Source organism: Heteronotia binoei, chromosome 10, assembly GCF_032191835.1.
Source record: "Heteronotia binoei isolate CCM8104 ecotype False Entrance Well chromosome 10, APGP_CSIRO_Hbin_v1, whole genome shotgun sequence".
Lineage (NCBI taxonomy): Eukaryota > Metazoa > Chordata > Lepidosauria > Squamata > Gekkonidae > Heteronotia > Heteronotia binoei.
The window spans coordinates 94,350,639-94,373,985 of NC_083232.1; the positions used below are offsets into that span (position 1 = coordinate 94,350,639).

Sequence of the window (23,347 nt, forward strand, 5' to 3'; positions counted from 1 at the left end):
TTCCCCCTCCTCCTCCCCACCCACCCACCTACCTTGTCCATTGAATAGTAGGCGCAGCTGCATAACAATCCCTGGATGAGCTCCGCCACTTATTTTTCTACAAAAATGACCCCTGCCACTAGTTCACAAAGTAGAATTTTTGCTCGCAAGACTCTGCAGCTTAGAGGGAACACCGTTTTCTCCTACGTGGCCACAGTGGCATGATGGAGATTTCCATCTGTCTGCTTTATACGTTTTGGCTATTTCCCCTTTTTTTTTTTTTTTTGGTGGGGGAAAATATTAGAAAGTTTGTCAAACCTTAGAGTTCTGCAAAATTCTCCCTGGGGGTTTGAACAGTAGAGCCCAGAAGCAAGTTTTTTGGGGGCGTGGAGGGTGGGGAATAAGAAAGAAAGAGCACAATAAAATTTAGAGGTTCTGTAGCTCTGCTCCTGGGAGCTTCTGCCCCAAATAAGGCCTGAACATAATAAATGTGCAGGATTATGAACACATGAAGCTGCTTTGTACTGCATCAGACCATTTGTCCATCTACTCAAACTGGCAGAGGCTCTCCAAGGTCTCAGGCAGAGGTCTTTCGCATCACCTACTCCCGGGTCCTTTACCTGGAGATGCTGGGGATCCAACCTAGGACTTTTCTGCATGCCATGCAGATGCTCTGCCGCTAAGCCACAACCCCTCTCTATAATCCTGTGCACCTTCCATTCCATCATGGAAACTTAGAAAAGCGCAACGGTACACTGGATCATCTTCCAGGGATACAATATTTATTAATAATTTTCAAGCCCTCTTAGGAAAGAGGTATCCAGGGCTTTTTTTGTAGCAGAAATTCCTTCGCATATTAGGCCACTCCCCCCCCCAATCCTCCAAGAGCTTACAGTCAGCCCTGTAGAACAAAGTAGGAATCAAGCGCACTTTTAAGACCAACAAAGTTTCATTCAGAATATAAGCTTTCATGTGCTCTAAGCACACTTCATCAGATGAAGTGCGCTTAGAGCACACGAAAGCTGACATTCTGAATAAAACTTTGTTGGTCTTAAAGGTGACACTTGACTCCTACCTTGTTCTACTGCTTCAGACCAAAACAGCTACCCACTTGGATCTATCTACATAGTAGGCCCTGTACCAAGAGCCCTGCAAGCTCTTGGAGGATTGGCTACATCAGGGGTGTGTGGCCTAATATGCAAAGGAGTTCCTGCTACAAAAAAAAAAAGCCCAGGAGGTATTATTTTAGCCTGCCTTCCTCTCCTGAAGTATATGCATGCGCATTAATTAACCCCACGTCTGCTACACTGCTGTTTCTGCTAGCCAAAGAGAGACACATTAGATGGCATTAGGTCCCAAACACACAACAGAGAAAGATGCCGATTTGCAAAGCACAACATGTGGCTTTCCTTTTTTCAGGGACTCCTGCAACTTCAGAGAGAGATTGCCTTCTGAAATGTGAATGAAGAAATTGAGACAGATCTATGCTTAAAATGTGGAATTCATTACGGCAAAGCCAATTTACGTCTCCAACAGGATGCGGGCACTGGGCACTGTTGGCAGGTGAGTCACGCTGTGTTTGGGCTAGGCAGGGTAACCTAGGTTACAGTGGATAAAATGGCCTCATTATAAGAGAAGGGACAGAGAGAAAGGAACAATATTGATGTCAACAAACAGCTGTTGGGAAATCCAGTTTCTTTGGCAGAAATTCAGCAGAAGAAACCTTCTTTGGCACTTAATCCCCCCAGCCGTGGTAAGCAGCTGAAACGCGCTTGATGAATTTCTGCATCATATCCAGCTGTTAAAAGCAGAGAAGTCTTGGGGAGGGGTGTGCGAACGCCAGGGCTTTTTTTGTAGCAGGAACTCCTTTGCATATTAGGCCACACACCCGACGTAGCCAATTCTCCAAGAGCTTACAGGGCTCTTAGTACAGGGCCTTCTGTAAGCTCCAGGCGGATTGGCTACATCAGGGGTGTGTGGCCTAATATGCAAAGGAGTTCCTGCAACAAAAAAGCACTGGTGCACACAATAGGATTGCCAGCTCTGGGTTGGGAAATTTGCAGGTGGAACCTGAGGAGAGTGGGGTTTGTGGAGGGGAGAGACTTACAGTGTGGTATAGTGCCAATGAGGCCACCTTAGAATCATAGAGTTGGAAGGGACCTCCAGGGACATCTAGTCCAACCCCCTGCACAATGCAGGAAACCCACAAATACCTCCCCCTAAATTCACAGGATCCTCATTGCTGTCAGATGGCCATCTAGCCCCTGTTTAAAAACCTCCAAGGAAGGAGAGCCAACCACCTTCCAAGGAAGCCTGTTCCACTGAGGAATCGCTCTAACAGTCAGGAAGTTCTTCCTAATGTTGAGCCGGAAGCTTTTGATTTAATTTCAACCCACTGGTTCTGGTCCTACCTTCCGGGGCCACAGAAAACAATTCCACATCCTCCTCTATATGACAGCCTTTCAAGTCCTTGAAGATGGTGATCCTATCACCTCTCAGCCACCTCCTCTCCAGGCTAAACATGCCCAGCTCCTTCAACCTTTCCTCAGAGGACTTGGTCTCCAGACCCCTCACCATCTTCGTCACCCTCCTCTAGAACCGTTCCAGCTTGTCTATATCCTTCTTAAAATGTGGTGCCCCAAACTGAACATAATACTGCAGGTGAGGTCTTACCAGAGCAGAGTAAAGCGATACCATCACATCACGTCACATCACACCTTCTGAAGTGCCGTTTTCTCCTGATAATCTCTGCCGCCTGGAGATCAGTTGTAATGGTGGGAGATCTCCAGCCAGCACCTGGAAGTTGGCAACCCAAGTTGCACAAACGTACTTCTCTTCCTTTATTCTTCCAGGGCAGGAGAGCGTGCTAAGATACGGCAGGACGCTGGGCGCCAAAGACATGCCTCTAATTTATTCCACCTTCACCATCACACTGCTCCATGCTCAGAGTAACATAGGGTCGCCAACTCCAGCTTGGGAATTTCCTGGAGATTTGGGGGGAGTGCCTTTGGAGGGGAAACTTGGGGAGTGGTGAGTTCACCCTCCGAAACTGCCATTTTCTCCAGAGGAACTGATTTCTGTCATCTGGTGATCAGCAGGGCTTTTGGGGTAGAAAAAGCCCAGCAGGAACTCATTTGCATATTAGGCAGAGTAAAGCGATACCATCATATGATATCATAGCCAGAATTAAGATTGCCGGGAAAAAATATCAACAACCTTAGATATGCAGATGACACTGGTCTAATGGCAGAAAGTGAGGAGGATCTAAAGGACCTCCTGCTGAGGGTGAAAGAGGAGAGCACAAAAGTAGGCTTGAAACTCAACACCAAAAAAACTAAGATTAGGACATCCGGCCCCATCACACCTTGGCAAATAGAAGGGGAAGACATGGAAGTCGTGACAGACTTCACATGTCTGGGATCCAAGATCACTGCAGATGGTGACTGTAGCCATGGAATTAAAAGACGTTTGCTCCTTGGGAGGACAGCTATGGCGAACCTGGGCAGTATAATAAAAAGTTGAGACATCACCCTGCCAACAAAAGTCCGTACAGTCAAGGTGATGGTGTTCCCAGTGGTAATGTATGGCTGTGAGAGTTGGACCATAAGGAAGGCTGAGCACAGAAGAATAGATGCTTTAGAGCTGTGGTGCTGGAGAAGACTCTTGAGAGTCCCTTGGACTGCAAGAAGATCCAGTCAGTCAGTCCTAAGGGAAATCAACATGGACTGTTCCCTGGAAGGTCAGATGCTGAAGCTCAAATATTTTGGCCCCCAAATGAGAAGGGAGCACTCACTGCAGAAGACCCTGATGCTGGGAAAGACAGAAGGCAAAAGAAGAAGGGGACGGCAAAAGATGAGGTGGCTGGACAGCATTACTGATGTAACGAAGACAAATTTGAGCAGACTTCAGAGGATGGTAGAGGACAGGAGGGCCTGGCATGACTTGGTCCATGGAGTCGCAAAGGTCGGACTCAACTGTGCAACTGAACAACAACAACAAATGATATTACCATTGTTTCCCAAATGATATTGTTTCCCAAATGATATTACCATTGTAGAAAAAGCCCAGCAGGATCTCATTTGCATATTAGGCCACACACCCCTTGATGCCAAGGCAGCCGGGACTGCGTTCCTGTGAGTTCCTGCCCTGGTGATCAGGCATAATTCCAGGAGAACTCCAGCTCCCACCTGGAGGTTAGCAACACTGCTTCCCAGGATATCTCCGATTAACCCCGCTCCAGCGAGCTCCCTATATCAATGTACCTTCCAATGTAAGCGCCAGGCAGCCTTGCTCAGAATACAGCCACTATCTCCAACAAACACCCTCAATCTAGCTTTGCTTGTAGGGTTGCCAACTTCAGGTTTAGAAATATCTGGCAATTTCATAATCGAGCCTGGGAGAATGGAGTTTAGGGTGGGAAGGGACCTTGGTAGGGTATAATATAGGAATACCAGATGTCCTTTTTTTTACCGTGTCTCTTTTGGGCTCATTTTAAAAAAAGAAACTGATGACAAAAGGTTATATTTTTGGGTTGGAGTGAGTTAGTAGCAATTATCACAGCTTTGGTGGTAGGAGCATCTAACATGAGATTTGTCATTGTGCTTGAAGTAGTCAGTCGGGAAATATGTCCTCTCTTGCTTTTTAAAATATGGTAACCTTATATCAGGGGTGGCCAAATGGTGGCTCAGGAGCCACATGTGGCTCTTTCACGCATATTGTGTGGCTCTCAAAGCCCTCACTACCTCCATCAGCCAGTCTGGAGAAGGCATTTCTCTCTTTAAAGCACTTCTCCAACTGGTGGCTAGGAGAATACATTTAAGGTTGTTTTCTTTCCACTTCTCCTCCCCATCTATTTGAATATATGAATATGAATGAATATATGAAGTTACCTTCTACTGAATCAGACCCTCGGTCCAACAAAGTCAGTATTGTCTACTCAGACTGGCAGCGGCTCTCCAGGGTCTCAAGCTGAGGTTTTTCACAACTATTTGCCTGGGCCCGTTTTAGTTGGAGATGCCGGGGATTGAACCTGGGACCGTCTGCTTACCAAGCAGATACTCAACCACTGAGCCTCGGTCCCTATTTGCCTTCCTTCCTGTCTTACAGTTCTCAAACCTCTGATGTTCATGTCTTGCGGCTCTCAAACATCTGACATTTGTTTTATGTGGCTCTTAACGTTAAGCAAGTTTGGCCAATCCTTCCTGCCCTATATACTGCCATGTAGTCCATCTTCCAGAGCCGCAGTTTTCTCAAGAAGCAGAACAAACAAGCAAGCGGCGTATGTAGCCTGGCTATCCCCTGCAATTCCGGGAGATCTCCAGCCCCCACCTGGCGGCTGGCAACCCCAGCTGCAGCCGCGATGTTTGCTATACCCCCTCCCAGGCCGTACACAGAAAGGCGGCGTTTGCGCAGGCGCGTCGGAGCTCGCGCAGGCGCAGTGGGCGGCTGATGGTGGCTCTCCGGCTCTCCTGTCAGAAGCTTCCGGCGACCGCCCGCCGGCCCAGGTAAGCCCCCGACGGGAGGCTCCGGGAGGGCGGGAGAGCGACCCCGCCCGGCCTCGCTGCCCCCCTCAGTTTGGGGAGAGGTCTGGTTCCAAGGTGCCCTCCTGGCAGACGGCTGCGGGGCTGTGAGGATCCCGGTGGCCGTTGGGGCGGTTGAGGCGTCGGTTGAGGTCCGGGTTCAAATCCCCCCCCGAGGGACTCTGGCCACGCCCAGCCTCCTCCTTCGCCCCTCTGTCCTCCTGCGGGGTGGCTGCTGCGGGAATGCAACAGATATCCCCGCCCCACCACCGGTCATGGGAACTCATGCTATGTGCACACAGCAGAACAGAGGCGATATCACGTGTGGTGCGGTGCGTGCTGGGTAAGTATTGCTGCAGTCATTGAATCCTAGAGTTGGAAGGGACCTCCAGGGTCATCTAGTCCAGCCCCCTGCACAATGCAGGGAATTCACAAATGCCTCCCCCTAAGAGCCAGTTTGGCGGGGTGGTTAAGTGCGAGGATTCTTATCTGGGAGAACCGGGGTTGATTCCCCACTCCTCCACTTACACCTGCTGGAATGGCCTTGGGTCAGCCATAGCTCTGGCAGAGGTTGTCCTTGAAAGGGCAGCTGCTGTGAGAGCCCTCTCTAGCCCCACCCACCTCACAGGGTGTCTGTTGTGGGGGAGGAAGGGAAAGGAGATTGTGAGTCGCTCTGAGACTCTTTGGAGTGGAGGGCGGGATATAAATCCAATATCTTCTTCTTCTTCTAGTCCAACCCCCTGCACAATGCAGGAAATTCACAAATGCCTCCCCCTAAGAGCCAGTTTGGCGGGGTGGTTAAGTGCGAGGATTCTTATCTGGGAGAACCGGGTTTGATTCCCCACTCCTCCACTTACACCTGCTGGAATGGCCTTGGGTCAGTCACAGCTCTGGTAGGAGTTGTCCTTGGAAGGGCAGCTGCTGGGAGAGCCCTCTCAGCCCCGCCCACCTCACAGGGTGTCTGTTGTGGGGGAGGAAGGTAAAGGAGATTGTGAGCCGCTCTGAGACTCTAAGATTCGGAGTGGAGGGTGGAATATAAATCCAATATCTTCTTCTTCTTCTAGTCCAACCCCCTGCACAATGCAGGAAATTCACAAATGCCTCCCCCTAAAAACATAAGAACATAAGAGAAGCCATGTTAGATCAGGCCAAGGGCCCATCCAGTCCAACACTCTGTGTCACACAGTGGCAAAAAATTTATATACACACACACACACTGTGGCTAATAGCCACTGATGGACCTCTGCTCCATATTTTTATCTAAACCCCTCTTGAAGGTGGCTATGCTTGTGGCCGCCACCACCTCTTGTGGCAGAGCCAGTTTGGTGTGGTGGTTAAGTGTGAGGACTCTAATCTGGGAGAACCGGGGTTGATTCCCCACTCCTCCACTTGCACCTGCTGGAATGGCCTTGGGTCGGTCACAGCTCTGGTAGGAGTTGTCCTTGGAAGGGCAGCTGCTGGGAGAGCCCTCTCAGCCCCGCCCACCTCACAGGGTATCTGTTGTGAGGGAGGAAGATGAAGGCGATTGTGAGCCACTCTGCGATTCGGAGTGGAGGGCGGGATGTGAATCCAGTGTCTTCTTAACCTTCATCTAAATTTGCAGGATCCACATTGCTGTCAGATGGCCATCTAGCCTCTGTTTAAAAAACCTCCAAAGAAGGAGAATGCTTTCTGGAGAGTAAGCCCAACGGAATAGTCTTGAGTGGAATTCTGAGTAGACTGCTAAGGATTGATAGTGGTTTCCTGCAGATAAGGGATATCCATGTCTGATGCTCTTCTGTTAATTGGCTGTAACGTTGTCTCCAGTATCCCGTGTCACCTCTCCTGTGCGGAGGATCTGATGGTGAAAAGTGCCCTCAAGTTGCATTCGACTTGCGGTGACCCTGTAAGGTTTTCAAGGTAGAAGACGTTCAGAGGTTGTTTGTCACTGCCTGCTTCTGCATAGCAACCCTGGATCTCCGTGGTGGCTTTCCATCTAAGCTGACCCTGCTTAGTTTCTGAGATCTGATGAGATCAGGCTAGCCTGCGTCATCCAGGTCCAAGCTGTGGAGAGTCTAAGGTCCCTAAAGTCGATTGGGTGAAGGTATATGCAGTATTTTAGAATGGTGAGGCCGCTCCAGAAATGCCCTTTCTGCATTTGTGTGAAATCACATGACACTCTTCCTCTCCAGGGCTGATGTCTGGAAAAAAGAAATAGGGCAATGCCAGGGCTGGCCAAACTTGCTTAAAGTAAGATCCAAATAGGCAGCCGTGTTGGTCTGAAGTAGAAGAACAAAATAGGAGTCGGTTACACCTTTAAGACCAACTTAGTTTTATTCAGAACGTCAGCTTTCGTGTGCATGCACACTTCTTCAGATGAGGAATGAGCCACATATACAAAGCTGGACAGGAAAAACTTCTGGGAAAGAAATGCCCTCGCTTTGACCCAGGTTTATTAGCAATAGAATAATTAACAGGCATCCTCACATTCTGACATGTTACTGTTTGATGGTTTCCCACGCTAATGCAACCCAGATCAAAGGTTTTCTGAATTTGTTAATTTTACTATTCTGCTATTGGATTTTAATTTTGTACCACTTGGCATTCCAAACCCCACCAGCTATATGTGGCTCTGCTTATTGTGCCTCACTCCTCGTCTGAAGAAGTGTGCATGTACACAAAAGCTTATGTTCTGAATAAAACTAAGTTGGTCTTAAAGGTGCAATCACTTGCTTAAAGTAAGAGCCACATAGAATAAACGTCAGATGTTTGAGAGCCACAAGACATGAGCGTCAAATGCTTGAGAACCGCAAGATGAGGGAGAGAGAGAAGCAAATAGGTGGGAGGAGGTTGAGGTGGAAAGGAAACTACTTTAATTTTAAATGCATTCTCCAAGCCACCAAGCTGGCTCAGAGAGGTGATTTAAAGAGACGAATACCTTCTCCAAGCTGGTTGACAGGTCCGTGGGGGCTTCGAGAGCCACATAATATGTAGAAGAAGATAGAAGATGATGAAGATGATATTAGATTTATATCCCGCCCTCCACTCCGAAGAGTCTCAGAGCGGCTCACAATCTCCTTTACATTCCTCCCCCACAACAGACGCCCTGTGAGGTGGGTGGGGCTGGAGAAGGCTCTCACAGCAGCTGCCCTTTCAAGGACAACCTCTGCCATGGCTATGGCTGACCCAAGGCCATTCCAGCAGGTGCAAGTGGAGGAGAGGGGAATCAAACCTGGTTCTCCCAGATAAGAGTCCGCACACTTAACCACTACACCAAACTGGCTCTCATATGTGTGAAAGAGGCACAGTTTGATCTCTACTGGTCTATACATTTGAAACAGAAGACTGATATTCATGGTTCTGTCTGGCTGCCTTACCCCTGGTCATCCTTCCTTCCAGAGGGCAAAAAATCCAAATCCAGAAACCCTGCCTCCCAATCCCCAGATCGGTCTTATTTTTTTCCTAATGAATACTGAACACATCAACACATCTCAGATGTTCATGTGACACTTTTAACAAACAGGTTGATGGTCTGCTGAAGTGGAGCGGGGGTAAGAAGCAACTTTATTAGATGCTGAAGTACACATCTGGCACTCCAGTTGTGAGTTCAGGAGAAACCATAGCTTATCCCGCAGCCAAGGGCTGTTCTGTCAACTCTGGGGTTGATATTATGTGTGTTTGCAAATTTTTCACCTTTTGTAGCATCTGCAAGTCTGGTCCTATGGATAATTTTCTGTCACCTTTCCTTTGCATCTGATGTTAGATATGTCCAGTAGCAAACAAAAGCTGCATGGGTACCTGTAAGCAGGCCACGAGATCTTGTTAAATAATTTGGGAAATTAGCTAACAAAAAATAATTGTGAACAAGAGGAAAATGGTGTGGAACAATGTTCCTGCTAAGCTGTGGAGTCTTGTGAGCAAAAATTCTACTTCATGAGCTACTGGCATTAAAATTGTGAGTGAGCAATCTGACTACTGCATAAATTAGTTTCCTTTGGGGCCATCCTTCCTGAGCTTAGACAAAAATGTGTGGGCCAGAGACTAAAAAACTGTGAGCTAGCTCACACTCACTCAGCTTAGAGGGAACACTGGTGTGGAGTACAGAAAATTTCTGCTTAAAAGTCCTTTTATTGCATGGAGAACCAACTCCGCTTCAACGCAGTACAGTTCACTGCACATGTAAAATTATTAGTCTGCAGTTGTAGGGTAAGAATTTTAAATAGACCATTAGCTGTGATGATTTATATATTTGTTAGGGTTTTTTTTAAAGTTTCAATAAAATTTTATTAAGAGAACTCTGACATATACAGAAAGATGAGTTACACTAGTAAAGACTAAATACATAGATATCCAAAGTGTAAGTATTTTTACAAACAGCATAATGAGATGAATTAAAACGGATTATATATACCAAACTATAGAGCTGTACATACTTTAAACTATTAGGAAAACACACCTTAACTTTATCCTCTTAAGTTAGTAACTCTAAAAGCATCCTCTTAAGTAAGTAACTCTAAAAGCAAATTTACCCAAATTTACCCAATTTAGAGATACATAAAGCAAGAGTTTTGAAGAAAAATAAATTAATATAAAAAATAATGGGTGGGAGACATACAATATCAACAAAGCAGATAGATAGACAGACAGACAAATAAAGAAATAAAATCAATGTTAGAGTTTTTAATGCTGTAAAATGTTAGTGTTTTGGAGGTGATCTGCTGTGGGTTCCGGCGGTGACAACTAGTAAGCTTGTTCCTGCTTCATACCTGGAGAAAGGCAATAATAAGATAGGGGATATAATAGCAGAAGTGAGCCAGAGGTTAGAGAAAAGTATTCTTTTTTATTCTGAACCTCTTTCAGCCAGTGTAAGGAGAATAAGAACATTGAAGTCGTTGTGGCTTCTGGATGCGGAAGGTTGATTGCTCATGGAAGTGATGAGAACAATTTCTGTGTCAAATAGGAAAAAAATATGTCAACAGGAAGAAGAATAAAGAAAATAGCAAGCGGACTGAGCATACGGAAGTCAAACTCAGAGACATTTGAGGAGAATTGGTTGGCGTATGGGTAGTCCATGGGACTGGAAGCCTGATAATCACAAGAATTGTTGTGATTAAGGCGGTGATTTCAGTGATAAGACGAATTATGCTTTCTCTGTATTTGAACTGAGACTTATGGAATAGAAGTAATACAACAACTGACACTCAGAAGTCTCACCCATAGATTCGAACTTAAATTTGGGTATTTATTTTTTTTTTTCTTTCAACTTCTATTCCGCTCTCCACAAGTAGGCTCAGAGTGGATCGCAACAACAATACAAACACAATAATAAAGTAACTAAAAGTTAAAAACTGTATAAAATTTAAACAGGTAGCACTAGCTGTTAAAGTGCTGTGGTCTTAGAAGCTGGAGCTGCTGGGCCTCTAAAGATCTTCTCAAGAGAGCATCTTTATTTGGTCCAGGTTATCTGTTTTCTTTATTCTTCTGATCCACCCTGAGCCTCACCAGCAAGGGAGGCCAACTTAATTGGATGCTCACAGCCTTATCCAAAGACCTAGCGGAACAGCTCCATTTTGCAGGCCCTGCAAAGCAGTCAAAGGTCCCCAAGAGCCTTGGTCTCAAGTAGGAGCATGTCCCACCATGTTGGGAGAGAAAGCTGTGGCCCTGGTCAAGGCTCTACAGATGTTCCTTGGGCCAGGGACAACCAGCAAGGCTTTCCAGGGCACATATGGAGAGAGGCAGACCCTCTGATAGCGGTTTCAAATAATGGTTAGTTATGAACCGCTATTGAATTTGGTGTAATAGCCTGACACTATGAAGACTGAGTTAGTGATGACTTTCAGTCTGTGGTACCCTGTTGCCACAAAGTGTCAAGCATGGTAAAACTCAATGGCGATCTATGGTTTTAGGGCCCTCCGTAAAGCTGGTCTGTAAAACATTGTGGAGGGCCAATGTAACATGGCTCTGTTATTCTTTCTCTCCCCCTCTCTCTTGCTTTATGGCTTTGTGTAGTGGAATAGGAAATGAAACTAGTAGTGAGATGAGAAGTCACACCTTCCCATGCATTCCTGCATGGGAGTGTAGACTATCTGGGAAAGCAAGGACGAGATACTGATAACGTAGTGAGAATGTAGACTTTTATGATAGTTTATGCACTGGCTGGCATTCCTCACCCCTTCTCGTGAGGACCCTTTGAAGTGTGTCTTAAAAGAAGTGCATCAATGTATTGTTGGCATCGCTCTCAAGGTCCTGTACCAAGAGAGCATCTCAATTTAGCAATTAACGTAGTTTTGTATCCACTTGACTCGTTCTTTTGAAAATTGCATGCTTGACACAAAGAAGGCCATGCAATATATGTTATCTCAGGGTTTTTGGGGTAGCATTCTTTGACTTCAAAAGCTGTAAAATTACAGGACAAATATAATCCTTAGTATCAAGACTAGAATGGTATCTTTGGCCCCTTTCAAACAGCCTTTGTAATCCATTTTAGTAGCTGGTTACGAATGGATTTTTTGTGTCCTTTTAGGCACAACCGACTGTGAACAGATTTTATTTAGCTTTACATACAAGCCTGCTTGTGTCCAGTTGGCAAAATGGGGTTGCACCTGAGGTCAACTGCTTTCTTCTGTCTTCGCCTCTTCTTTGAGTTTCTGAGTTGCTGTCGATTGCTATTAAAAATATCTGCAGCACTTCCAATAGTGCTGCTCCGACCCCCTGTTTTACTGCACGGTCTTTTGGGTTTTTTAAAAAAAATCATTCTAAGTTGAGCACTATAGCACTAGACCAAGATAGCACTTTAGTGCTGTTGCAGGACCACTGAGATGCCTTGCTGCTATTTTGGTCTAGTGCTATAGCACTAAATTTAGAACGATTTATAAAAAGACAACAAGACAACGACTGCAGATTTATACCCTGCCCTTCTTTCTGAATCAGGGACTCAGAGTGGCTTATATAGTCTTCTATATCTTCTCCCCCCCCCCCCCCCCCGCACAACAGACACCCTACGAGGTGGGTGGGGCTGAGAGGACTCTCACAGAAGCTGCCCTTTCAAGGACAACTCCTACGAGAGCTATGGCTAACCCAAGGACATCCCAGCAGCTGCAAGTGTAGGAGTGGGGAATCAAACCTGTTTCTCCCAGATAAGAGTCCACACACTTAACCACTACACCAAACTGGCTCAAGACTGACTGCACGGTGAAAAGGGACGGAAGGAAAAAAAATGGCACTGTTTGAAATGGCTAGAGCGCTTCTGAGGCAGTTCATTAACAGAAGGAAATTTGCTGAACAAAACCCCCATGACTTTACTCAGAATCTGGCCAACGATGGATGATGTCTAGTTAGAACAGTAATTTCAAAGGAACCCTTGAGTACTTCTTCTGTTATGCCCTGAACTTAACACCTGCAGTCTTGGGGTTCTCATGGACAGGTGCCTTTGCAAATCTTGAGACTTGACAAACACCTCATCTATTCATGAATAAACCCGCCTTACAAATGACAAACGGAAAGATTTGTACATGCGGTTCAAGCCAACTGTTACCAAAATATGAACAACTCCAAATACGGCTACAGTTTCAAGACTCTCACACTGCAGCTACTTTTTACACTGCAGGAGATGGCACTGATAACCTTCTCGGCTATGGAACAGTCATTGCCCTGATCTCAAACATGCATCCGACCCAGCTGGACCAGATTCTTCAGGTTAACACGTAGGGTTTGTGACATACGTAAGCTCAAGAACTCTCAGGTCAAGTTCCGCATTGTGAAGTCTTGTTGTTTCATCACAGACACATTCCGTTTCTTGGACTGGGTCCAGTCAACTTTTCTGCTGGAGACAGAGATCGTAGGCGTCCCCTCTGAGCACCGAAAAGGCTTTCCTAAGAATCACAGGACCTGCAAGTACAAAAAAACCTGTGGGATGGGAACTGTAGTAGGGAGGGAAATCCGCTGTGAGATCCAGTAAAGAAGCTGGCTGGCTCCACCGTGGGTAAAAACCAGCAAAGGAAGAATTTGACCGCTTAGGAAGACTTGATATAATTAAGAAGGTAGGATGTGCCACAAGAACTTCATCAATTGTGACCGTTCCCAGACAATCGGGAAAACTCAAACTGTGTTTGGATGTGCGCCTGCTGGAGTCATAAAGTGGAAACAGGACCTCACACACACTATTCGTAACCTGACGAACAGAGCAAAGATATTCTCCAGACTCGATCTTAATGCTGGATATCACTAAGTAGAACTTCACACAGGATCTCGATGCATAACCACATTTACCAGTCATTCTGGTCTTGGCTGCTACAAACAGATTAGTTTTGGCAACTTTTTGATTGCTGAAATTTGTTTTGAATAATCTGGAAAAACTTGTCTGGGCTGGTTGGGACGCTCAGTCTCAGTGAAGACATTCTTGTGGTTGTCGCTCAACCTCAGTGAAGACATTCTTGGAGTAGTGGTTAAGTGTGCAGACTCTTATCTGGGAGAACCGGGTTTGATTCCCCACTCCTCCACTTGCACCTGCTGGAATGGCCTTGGGTCAGCCATAGCTCTGGCAGAGGTTGTCCTTGAAAGGGCAGCTGCTGTAAGAGTATAGGGTGGGATATAAATCTGATATCATCTTCTTATGTTCATATCCCGTCCTGTCTCCGTTGTCAGGCAGCAGTGCTAGATCATAAAGTTCCTCATCCATTATAAGATAAACTTTGAAATGCTGTCGATCAGGGGTGGAATTCTAGCAGGAACTCTTTTGCATATTAGGCCACGCCCTCCCAATGTAGCCAATCCTCCAAGAGCTTACAAAAAAGAGCCTTGTAAGCTCTTGGGAGACTGGCTACATCAGGGGTGTGTGGCCTAATATGCAAAGTTGCTCCTGCTAGATAGAATTCCACCCCTGATGTAGAAGTTTTATTTAGGGTACTCTCAACATCAGGTGTCTCCAGCCTTTTTTGAGCCTGTGGATACCTTTGGAGTTCTGATGTAGTATGGTGGGCGCAGCCACAAAATGGCTGCCACAGGCTACCTTCAGTCACATAGTGAAGATCGTTATGCTGTGATGGCAACAGCTGTCAAAATCATGTTTAAAAAAAAAAAAACCTGCCCAGCAATTTAAATCTCAAATGGCTGGTCAGAAGAAGCTTCACCGAGCAAAAGCCCTGCCTGGCCCTGTCCATTTTCTGAAAATACTTTGTGGGTGCCAGGAAAGGTGTTGATGGGTGCCATGGTGGGCACAGATGCTCTACATGCTGGAGCTTGGTAGGCTGTTGTGATGGACCTTGGTAGACCATGTTTGCTTCATTGATCTGTCTGGTATAAATTTATACTTTGTTTACCTGGGAGACCCTCAGCATCAGAGTGGAATTCTAGCAAGAGCTCCTTTGCATATTAGGCCACACCCCACTGATGTAGCCAATCATCCAAGAGCTTACAAGGCTTTTTTTTTTTTTTAAGAAGGAAAGGAAGGAAGGAGTGTGGGGACTAAAAAAGAGAGGGATGTTTGAGGAAGGGTAGGGATAGAGTGTCAAGCATGGTGAAATTCCATTGATAATTGATTGTTATAGGGTCCTGCCTAAACCTGATCTGGGAAGTATCATGGAGGACCCAGCCTTACTAGTTTTGTTATTCTTTCCCTTCCCCCCTCTTGCTTTATTGCCTAAATGCTAGAAGTAGTGAGAAACGAAACTAACTTGAGAAGCCATAATCAGCACCTTCCCATACATTCCCAGTAGGGAGTGTGAGACATCTGGGGAAAGCAAGGACAGAGTCCTGATAGCTCTGTGAGAATGTAGACATTTATGATAGTTTATGTATGAGAGCTACCCCACACCCCCATCCCTTGGAATCCTTTTGAAGTAAGCCTTAAAAGTATTGTATCAATGTATATTCAGCACTACTCTCAAGAAACTTGCACAGAAAGTATCGGTCTATCAATAAACGTAGTCTTTGTATCAACTTCGACTCATCATTGAACCCGCATGTTTGACAATAGAGTGGGAAGGGAAAGCAGAATAAGGAGCCAGGGATGCTGGGCACCTGGTTGTTGCCATGGAGACATCTGCAGGTGTTTCCTGTCCTCTAGGGAGACCTGCAGCCCCAGAGGAGAAATTTGCCATGAAGCTAAGAGGAGCAGAATAAATAAACATCAGTGTAGCAACTCAGAGCCCTGATTCTCTATCCAGAACAGAGGTGGAAGGATCCAGCATGAGAAAAACATTACTGTGGAGAGCCGGTTTGGTGTAGTGGTTAAGTGTGCGTACTCTTATCTGGGAGAACCGGGTTTGATTCCCCACTCCTCCACTTGCACCTGCTGTCATGGCCTTGGGTCAGCCATAGCTCTGGCAGAGGTTGTCCTTGAAAGGGCAGCCGCTGTGAGAGCCCTCTCCAGCCCCACCCACCTCACAGGGTGTCTGTTGTGGGGGAGTAAGGTAAAGGAGATTCTGAGCCGCTCTGAGACTCTTTGGAGTGGAGGGCAGGATAGAAATCCAATATCTTCTTATCTTCTTCTACTGTGTGCATTTTTTTTAAACAGAAGAGTTCTTCTCACAAGTAGAATGCCCTTTGAGTATTTTCATTGTCCTTGGAACAAGGAGAAACAGCAAATAGGGTGATGGGAAAATTGGCCCACACACATAAGTGATTATAATATCCTAGAGGTGAGATCAGGGGATGAGGCATTACTTATCTCTCCCTGCCTCCCAAGTTGTGTTTTTCGTAATCCTGCCATCAATTTATCTGGATCGGATGTTAGCCCGGATAACATTACCAGTGATGCTGACCTGTGGTCCAACAGCCTAGGTTGCCCATGTTGAGGTGCCAAAGCAGGTTGAACCGTGTTGATGATTTCTTGCTAGAGTGGTTCACCCAGGAACCTAAGAGTGCAGTCCTAAACAGAGTTATTGCAGTCTAAGCCCACTGAAATCAATGGGCGTTTAGGATTCCACTTGTAAGTGTCCTCTTTTATTTGTGTGTCAGTGCTGGGGATTAGTAGTGGAGCTCTTTCTTCCTGCACCTACCCCATTGCCTGTTCTGCTTGGGCAACTTTTGTCCTGACATTCCCTTCTGGAAGCTGCAAATCCACGCTGCCGGACTAGTGTAGAAATCAACTGCAGAGACCCAATAATATTTCAGGAACCCTAATCTAGTGTTCACATGGGTATCAGCTCATGCTTTCTGTTAGGGTAGCAGGTCTGTAAAAGCAAACGATCAATGAGCGCTTATAAAACTGAGCAGTTAATGTTTTATTCACAATCTCTCTGCTGCTGCCATCCTACAAGCACTCATTGCTGTGCAACGATCGAGATATGTGATTTACTTGAGGAAACTGGCCTCGTCACCAGCAAGTGTACTGGATCTATAAGTGATGTCTGAGATAAAATGGCTCTCTAAATATTTGATCGTCCTGTTTCTCCAGGATCCCTTGAGCGATGAAGACATCTGGTTTCTGAGGGGCGGCTCTAAAATGGAGGAGACGGACAGGGAAGCCGTTGCAACCGCCGTGCAGAGGGTGGCCGGGATGCTCCAGCGGCCAGACCAGCTGGATAAAGTCGAACAGTATCGTCGGAGGGAAGCGCGCAAGAAGGCTTCCGTGGAAGCGAGACTGAAAGTATGGGGCTTCAAAATTAAGCTGTATGTTTTTGTTTTAGGACAGAGAATAGCTGTCAAAGTGTGTGTGTATGTGTGTATGTATGAGAAAGTGTTTCTCTATTACGGTTTTTGGGAGAGGTTTGGGGACAATCTAGTTTAGCCTCTGGTGAAGGTGGGGTTTGGCTTCAAACTCTATATAGGGGACACAATTGCATTGGAAAGTAAGGGAACAGTGGAGGGAGACACCGTCTCTTCCCCTCCCTGCCTCTTTCTTGTCTTATTTCCTTGAGGAGGCATCAGCCTTATCATTTAGACAGAAAGTCTTGTAGAACCTTAAAGACTAACATTCTGGATGTGCGTTCGAGTCTCTGAAGGCTTGCACCACAATATTGTTGTGTGCGTTTGGGGCGTTTGCAGCTGTTTCTTTGCAACAATCCCTACAGACTGTTGAATTTACCCCTCCCCTTTTAAAATAGAAGCAGAAGTGATTCACATTAAATCCTTTGACTCTGAGCAGAGTTGATATACCTTGTTAATTGTGTAGCATTCTATTTGTTAATCTTTGAAGTGCCTGAGGTTTTTGTAACAGCAAGCTAACAAACTCACCTCAGCTAGCATTTGGGGCTTTTTCTTTTCTAGCTTCCCTAATTATTGTGCGGTGCAATCCTAGGTATGTTTACTCAGAAGTAAGTTCCAGTTAACTCAGTAGTGCTTCCTCCCTGATAACGGTGTTGAGGATTGCAGCCTTCGATTTCCCATCTTCCCCTGCTCCTCCCTTTGTACCTGCTTCCCCCTCCAGCACTTCTTTCATCCCACACAGTTCCCATTGGCAAGCCTCTCATCTTGTCTCCTGATCGACTTAGAAAAACGTTTTTGTGGAACATTTTTGTTGAACGGATAACATCAGTCTGTTCATTCGGGGGGGCGGGGGGGGTGGATCTTGCCTACACGTCTCTCTGATTGGAATCATGACACATTCTGTCTGCAGAATTCTGCAAGCTGCTGCATGCGTCCTCACATAGGTTTGGGTTCAACAAGCTCTTCTGCTAGCGGTAAAGGCAGGAGCGGGGGTCCCCTTTGCCCTTGGGACCTGCAGGTGCAAAAGCCATGTGGTATAGGGAACGATTGTATGGAGGGGGATTAGAAGAGATTGAATGAAAAAGCTGGCTGGATCCAACCGGTATATTTTAATATCCCCATGGTGGTGGGAAGTGGCATATGAAAACTTTGAATGTTAATTGTATGTAAATGTAGTTTATTTTGATGAAACCAGGGCTTTTTTTTGTAGCAGGAACTCCTTTACATATTAGGCCACACACTCTTGATGTAGCCAGTCCTCCTGGAGCTTACAGTAGGCCCTGTACTGAGAGCCCTGTAAGCTCTTGGAGGATTGGCTACATCAGGGGGTTGTGGCCTAATATGCAAAGGAGTTCCTGCTACAAAAGAAGTCCTGGATGAAACCATTAAATCCGGAGAACTACTTGAGCTATACCCAAGCGATTGCACATGTCCAGTGGGATTTTAGGCTTTTTCCCATCACTGTCAGCTCCCTGCGGAATGTTTCCACATGTCATTCTCAAAGTGGAGCCTCGCTCCCCCACCTTCTAGTGGTGGTGGAAGGACATTCCCCTGCAACCAATCTGCAGATTCCTCTTTGAGCTGGGGAAAACATTCCCCTGTTTTTCTTTAATGGCTGGAGGGGGGGGGGTGCTTCTTGCTTTCCATGCAGGGAAAAATCCCAATATGGAAGAAGAAGATATTGGATTTATATCCCGTCCTATACTCTGAATCTCAAAGTCTCAGAGCGGTCACAATCTCCTTTGCCTCCCCCCACCCCCAACAGACACCCTGTGAGGTAGGTGGGGCTAAGAGAGCTCTTACAGCAGCTGCCCTTTCAAGGACAACTCCTGTGAGAGCTATGGCTGACCCAAGGCCATTCCAGCAGCTACAAGTGGAGGAGTGGGGAATCAAACCCAGTTCTCTCAGATAAGAGCCCACGCACTTAACCACTACACCAGACAGGCTCTCTAGAAGTTGTCAAGAGTCACCCCATCTTTGTTCCTCTTGCCATATGTATCCAATGTATCTAAATGGCTTACAGTATACAGTGCTAACGCTTGTGCTTGCTATGCTGGCTGATTGCTTTGAAGCATCCCTGCCACTTATCTAGAGGGAGGTTAGCCTGTCTGGGAACTCAAACGTTACTATGCAACCAAGGTCAAGGGGGCTGGTGGATTTGTGGCTAAGGGGGAAGATAACAGGCACCTGGGGTGATGATAGAATAGGAGGGAACCTGTACAAAACCCCCGCTATTGCTTGGTGTGCTTGGCTTGAATTGTAACAGTCAGGGCAAGGGGTTATAAGAGCCGGGAACCGGCAGAAGAGCCAGTTCCGACAACGCCTGCACCTGCCTATGATGCTGGAATAAAGATCTTGAACTATACTTGTCTATTCCTTGCCTCTGGGTCTGACAGAAGTAGCCCTAGATTCAAGCTTGGGTTGCCGGACAATTAGGCAGACCGTTGTTTAGTAAACACAAATCCAGAATTAAGTATACCATTTTTTTTAGATTGTAGCTTTCTATCAGACAGAATATTTTATCACTGTTTGAATGAATCCGATATTGTAAAGGGAATTGCTTACTACATGCATGCAGGGCGGGTTTTTTCTTTTTCTTTTTTTTTAAAGCAGGAACGCACAGGAACGCAGTTTCGGTTGGCTTTGCATCAGGGGGTGTGGCTTAATATGCAAATGAGTTTCTGTTGGGCTTTTTCTACTCAAAAGCCCTGTGCGAGATAATGGTGGGGTCAGGGGGTGTGGCCTAATATGCAAATGAATTCCTGCTGGGCTTTTTCTACAAAAAATGCCCTACATACATGCATAGAGCTTTCTAATGTACAGGAGATATTTTCTTCAGTATCTTCAAGAAATGATAGACATTCTTCATACTGTGAGTTGATCGCAGTTAATGTGTTTGTTATAAAAAAAAATCCAGTTTCTTATTTTGTACCTGTTGTTTTCAGATGATGCTTCATTTTTTAATTCATTGGGGAGGGACGGTGGCTCAGTGGTAGAGCATCTGCTTGGGAAGCAGAAGGTCCCAGGTTCAATCCCTGGCATCTCCAACTAAAAAAGGTCCAGGCAAATAGGTGTGAAAAACCTCAGCTTGAGACCCTGGAGAGCCAGTCTGAGTAGACAATACTGACTTTGATGGACCCATGGTCTGATTCAGTATAAGGCAGCTTCATATGTTCATCTGTTTTGATTAAAAAGTTTTGTCTTTTGAGTGCTGACGTTCTCATAATGGTCCCCTCCATAGCGAGGGATTAAAAATGAGCCTTTTTGGTACAAAGGTTCTTGGATGTTTGTTGCTAATGTAGAGGCGGCTAACTCTTCAGCTCTCTGTTTCCAGGCGGCCATCCAGTCACAGCTCGATGGAGTCCGAACTGGCTTGAGCCAACTGCACAATGCCCTGAATGACGTCAAGGACATTCAGCGTTCTTTGGCGGATGTCAATAAAGACTGGCGGCAGAGCATCAACACCATAGAAAACCTCAAGGATGTGAAGGACGCTGTCGTGCAGCACAGCCAACTTGCGGCGGCTGTAGAAAACCTGAAGAATATCTTCTCAGGTACAAGTCTGTGCTGTGTGGCCTTACTCTGAAGGAGCACTGTCAAGATCTAAAGCTATGGCGGAGTTAGCAGAGGTGCCGTTAATGGTGGGAAGGCACTGTCAGAGTAGGGTTGCACTGTATGAAATAATTTATAAAGTCACTTAGATAAATAATTAGGGACTGTGGTCCAGTGTTCCTTCTAAATTGAGTTAGTGTGAGCTAGCTCACAGATTTTTCATCTCCAGCTCACACATTTTTGTCTTAGCTCAGGAGCTATACCCAAGCAATTGCACTTGTCCAGTGGAATTTTAGGCTTTTCCCCCATCACCATCAGAAAGAATGGCCCCTGAGCACACTGATTTACGCAGGAGCTCACAACTTGAATGCCGGCAGCTCACGAAGTAGAGTTTTTGCTCACAAGACTCTGCTTAGAGGGAACATTGCTGTGGTCTGTGCTACACGGCATAGTCTGCTGTTAAGTAGGATCCTACTGGGTAATTTTTGCATTGTTTAATTTGTCACGTTAATATTTATACCCTGCTTAAATTCTATTTTTTAGATTTCCGGTTGATTCCAGACTTTTAGCATCCTAATCCCATTGCGTTGTTTATTGAAGGTCCTATCCTGTTGATTGGACTAACTCCCTCTTGGATAATTCGCCTTGTCCCAGTGAGAAAAGCGGACTGTAAATAACATAAATAAATAAACATTGAACCCTACCTCCCATTATTTCTTGTGTAACTGAGGGTCAGAAACTGAATCAGGAACCAATTTCCCATTCGCCTTATGCCGCTCTCACTCTCCTCTGTGGGGCTTCCGTTGGATTTCACACTATCTGTCCCGGGGCTGCAACTCGCTCTGCCTCTTTCGTGCAGCAAACAAGATCCTCTAAAAACCAGTTTCTGTTTGCCGCACGAAAAAGATGGAACTAGTTTCAGCCCCAGGGGCGGACAGTGTGAAATCCAATGGAAGCCCCGCAGAGAAGAGGCGCGTGAGAGCGGCATAAGGCTAGCGGGAAATCAGTGACAATGTTAAGTTCCTTTCTCTTTTGCTCCCCAGTGCCAGAGATAGTTCGGGAGACGCAGGACTTGATTGACCAGGGGCAACTGCTGCAAGCCCACCGGAAGCTGATGGACTTGGAGCGCTCTCGAGACGACCTCATGTACGAGCAGTATCGCATGGACAGCAGGAATACTCGTGACATGAACCTCATTGACAACTATTTTGGAGACATGCAGAAGCTCTCTGAAGAGCTGGCCAAGCAACTCTGGATGGTCATCCAGCGGGCTCTAGTCACCGTCCGCCGAGATCCAACCTTGCTGGTTTCGGTTGTCAGGATAATTGACAGAGAAGAGAAAATAGACAGGCGGATGCTCGATCGGAAAAAGCAAACGGGATTCATTCCACCGGGCAGGCCCAAAAAATGGAAGGAGAAAATGTTTAGCGTGTTGGACCGAACTGTCACGACTAGGATCGAAGGTACCCAAGCAGACACCCGGGAATCTGACAAAATGTGGCTCGTCCGTCATCTGGAAATCATCCGTAAATATGTCCTGGATGACTTGCTGGTGGCAAAAAATCTTCTGGATCAGTGTTTTCCGCCCCATTATGAAATTTTCAAAAATTTACTGAGCATGTATCATCAAGCGTTGTCTGCCCGCATGCAGGACTTGGCTTCGGAAGATCTGGAAGCAAACGAAATTGTTAGCCTTTTAACGTGGGTTTTAAATACTTATAAAAGGTAAGGGTACTGGGTAGTAGGACAGTAGCAATGAAACATTTCCTTTAAAGAATGCTTGGCTTGGGGCTGATGACATAGTTGGAAAGGGCAAGTCTACAAGATGTGAATGGGATTTTTATATGTATATATAGCTGGATCAACAGCAGTAGGGAAGGGATGGCGGCTCAGTGGTAGAGCCTCTGCTTGGTAAGCGGAAGGTCCCAGGTTCAATCCCCGGCATCTCCCACTAAAAAGGGTCCAGGCAAATAGGTGCGAAAAACCTCAGCTTGAGACCCTGGAGAGCCGCTGCCAGTCTGAGTAGACAAGACTGACTTGGATAGACCCAGGGTCTGATTCAGAATAAGGCAGCTTCATATGTTCAGTAGTTACCATCGGATTTGGATACAACGATTCAATTTTGTGGTTCAGTATTAAGCTTCCTTACAAGGAAATATGATGATTGGCCCTACATTACATCTTTTCCCTAAGTTTGCAATATTAAGGACGTTTGCATGACAGCAAGACCCATTGATTTCAAGGGGACATTCTGAAGAAACATCATTCACCTTGCACTGTGTATAGGCAGGGCTTATGCATGTACACAGGAAGCTGCCTCCTACTGGATCAGCCCCTTGTTCATCAAGGTCAGTATTGTCTACGCAGACTGGCGCTGGCTTTCCAGAGTCTCAGGCAGTGGTCTTTCACACCACCTTCTGCCAGATCTTTTACCTGAAGATACCAGGGACTGAACCTGGGACCTTCTGCATGCCAAGCAGATGCTCTGTCACTGATCCACAGCCTCCCTGAATCTAGGCAGGGCTTGTGGTTATGGCTCTCATGCCTGATAGTGCACTTGTAATAAACTATATACCGAAGCCCCGTGGCACAGAGTGGTAAGCTGCAGTACTGCAGTCCAAGCTCTACTCACGACCTGAGTTCGATCCCCGGCAGAAGCTGGGTTCAGGTCG

General features: G+C 46.2%; 1 protein-coding gene across 2 annotated transcripts in view; it reads left to right on the forward strand.

The window, feature by feature from the left end:
* Nucleotides 1-5,399: 5,399 nt before the first annotated feature.
* The window catches only part of EXOC3 (exocyst complex component 3), a 169,220-nt gene continuing 151,272 nt past the window's right edge, over nt 5,400-23,347 (forward strand). Inside the window, exons 1-4 of one of the 2 annotated variants that reach the window (XM_060247793.1) lie at nt 5,400-5,483; nt 16,873-17,064; nt 20,458-20,677; nt 21,719-22,400. In XM_060247793.1, coding sequence (XP_060103776.1) covers nt 16,921-17,064; nt 20,458-20,677; nt 21,719-22,400 — 1,046 coding nt within the window. In that variant the 5' untranslated portion in view covers nt 5,400-5,483; nt 16,873-16,920. The remainder of the gene's footprint in view (nt 5,484-16,872; nt 17,065-20,457; nt 20,678-21,718; nt 22,401-23,347) is intronic. The other variant, XR_009555860.1, reaches the window with a different exon arrangement.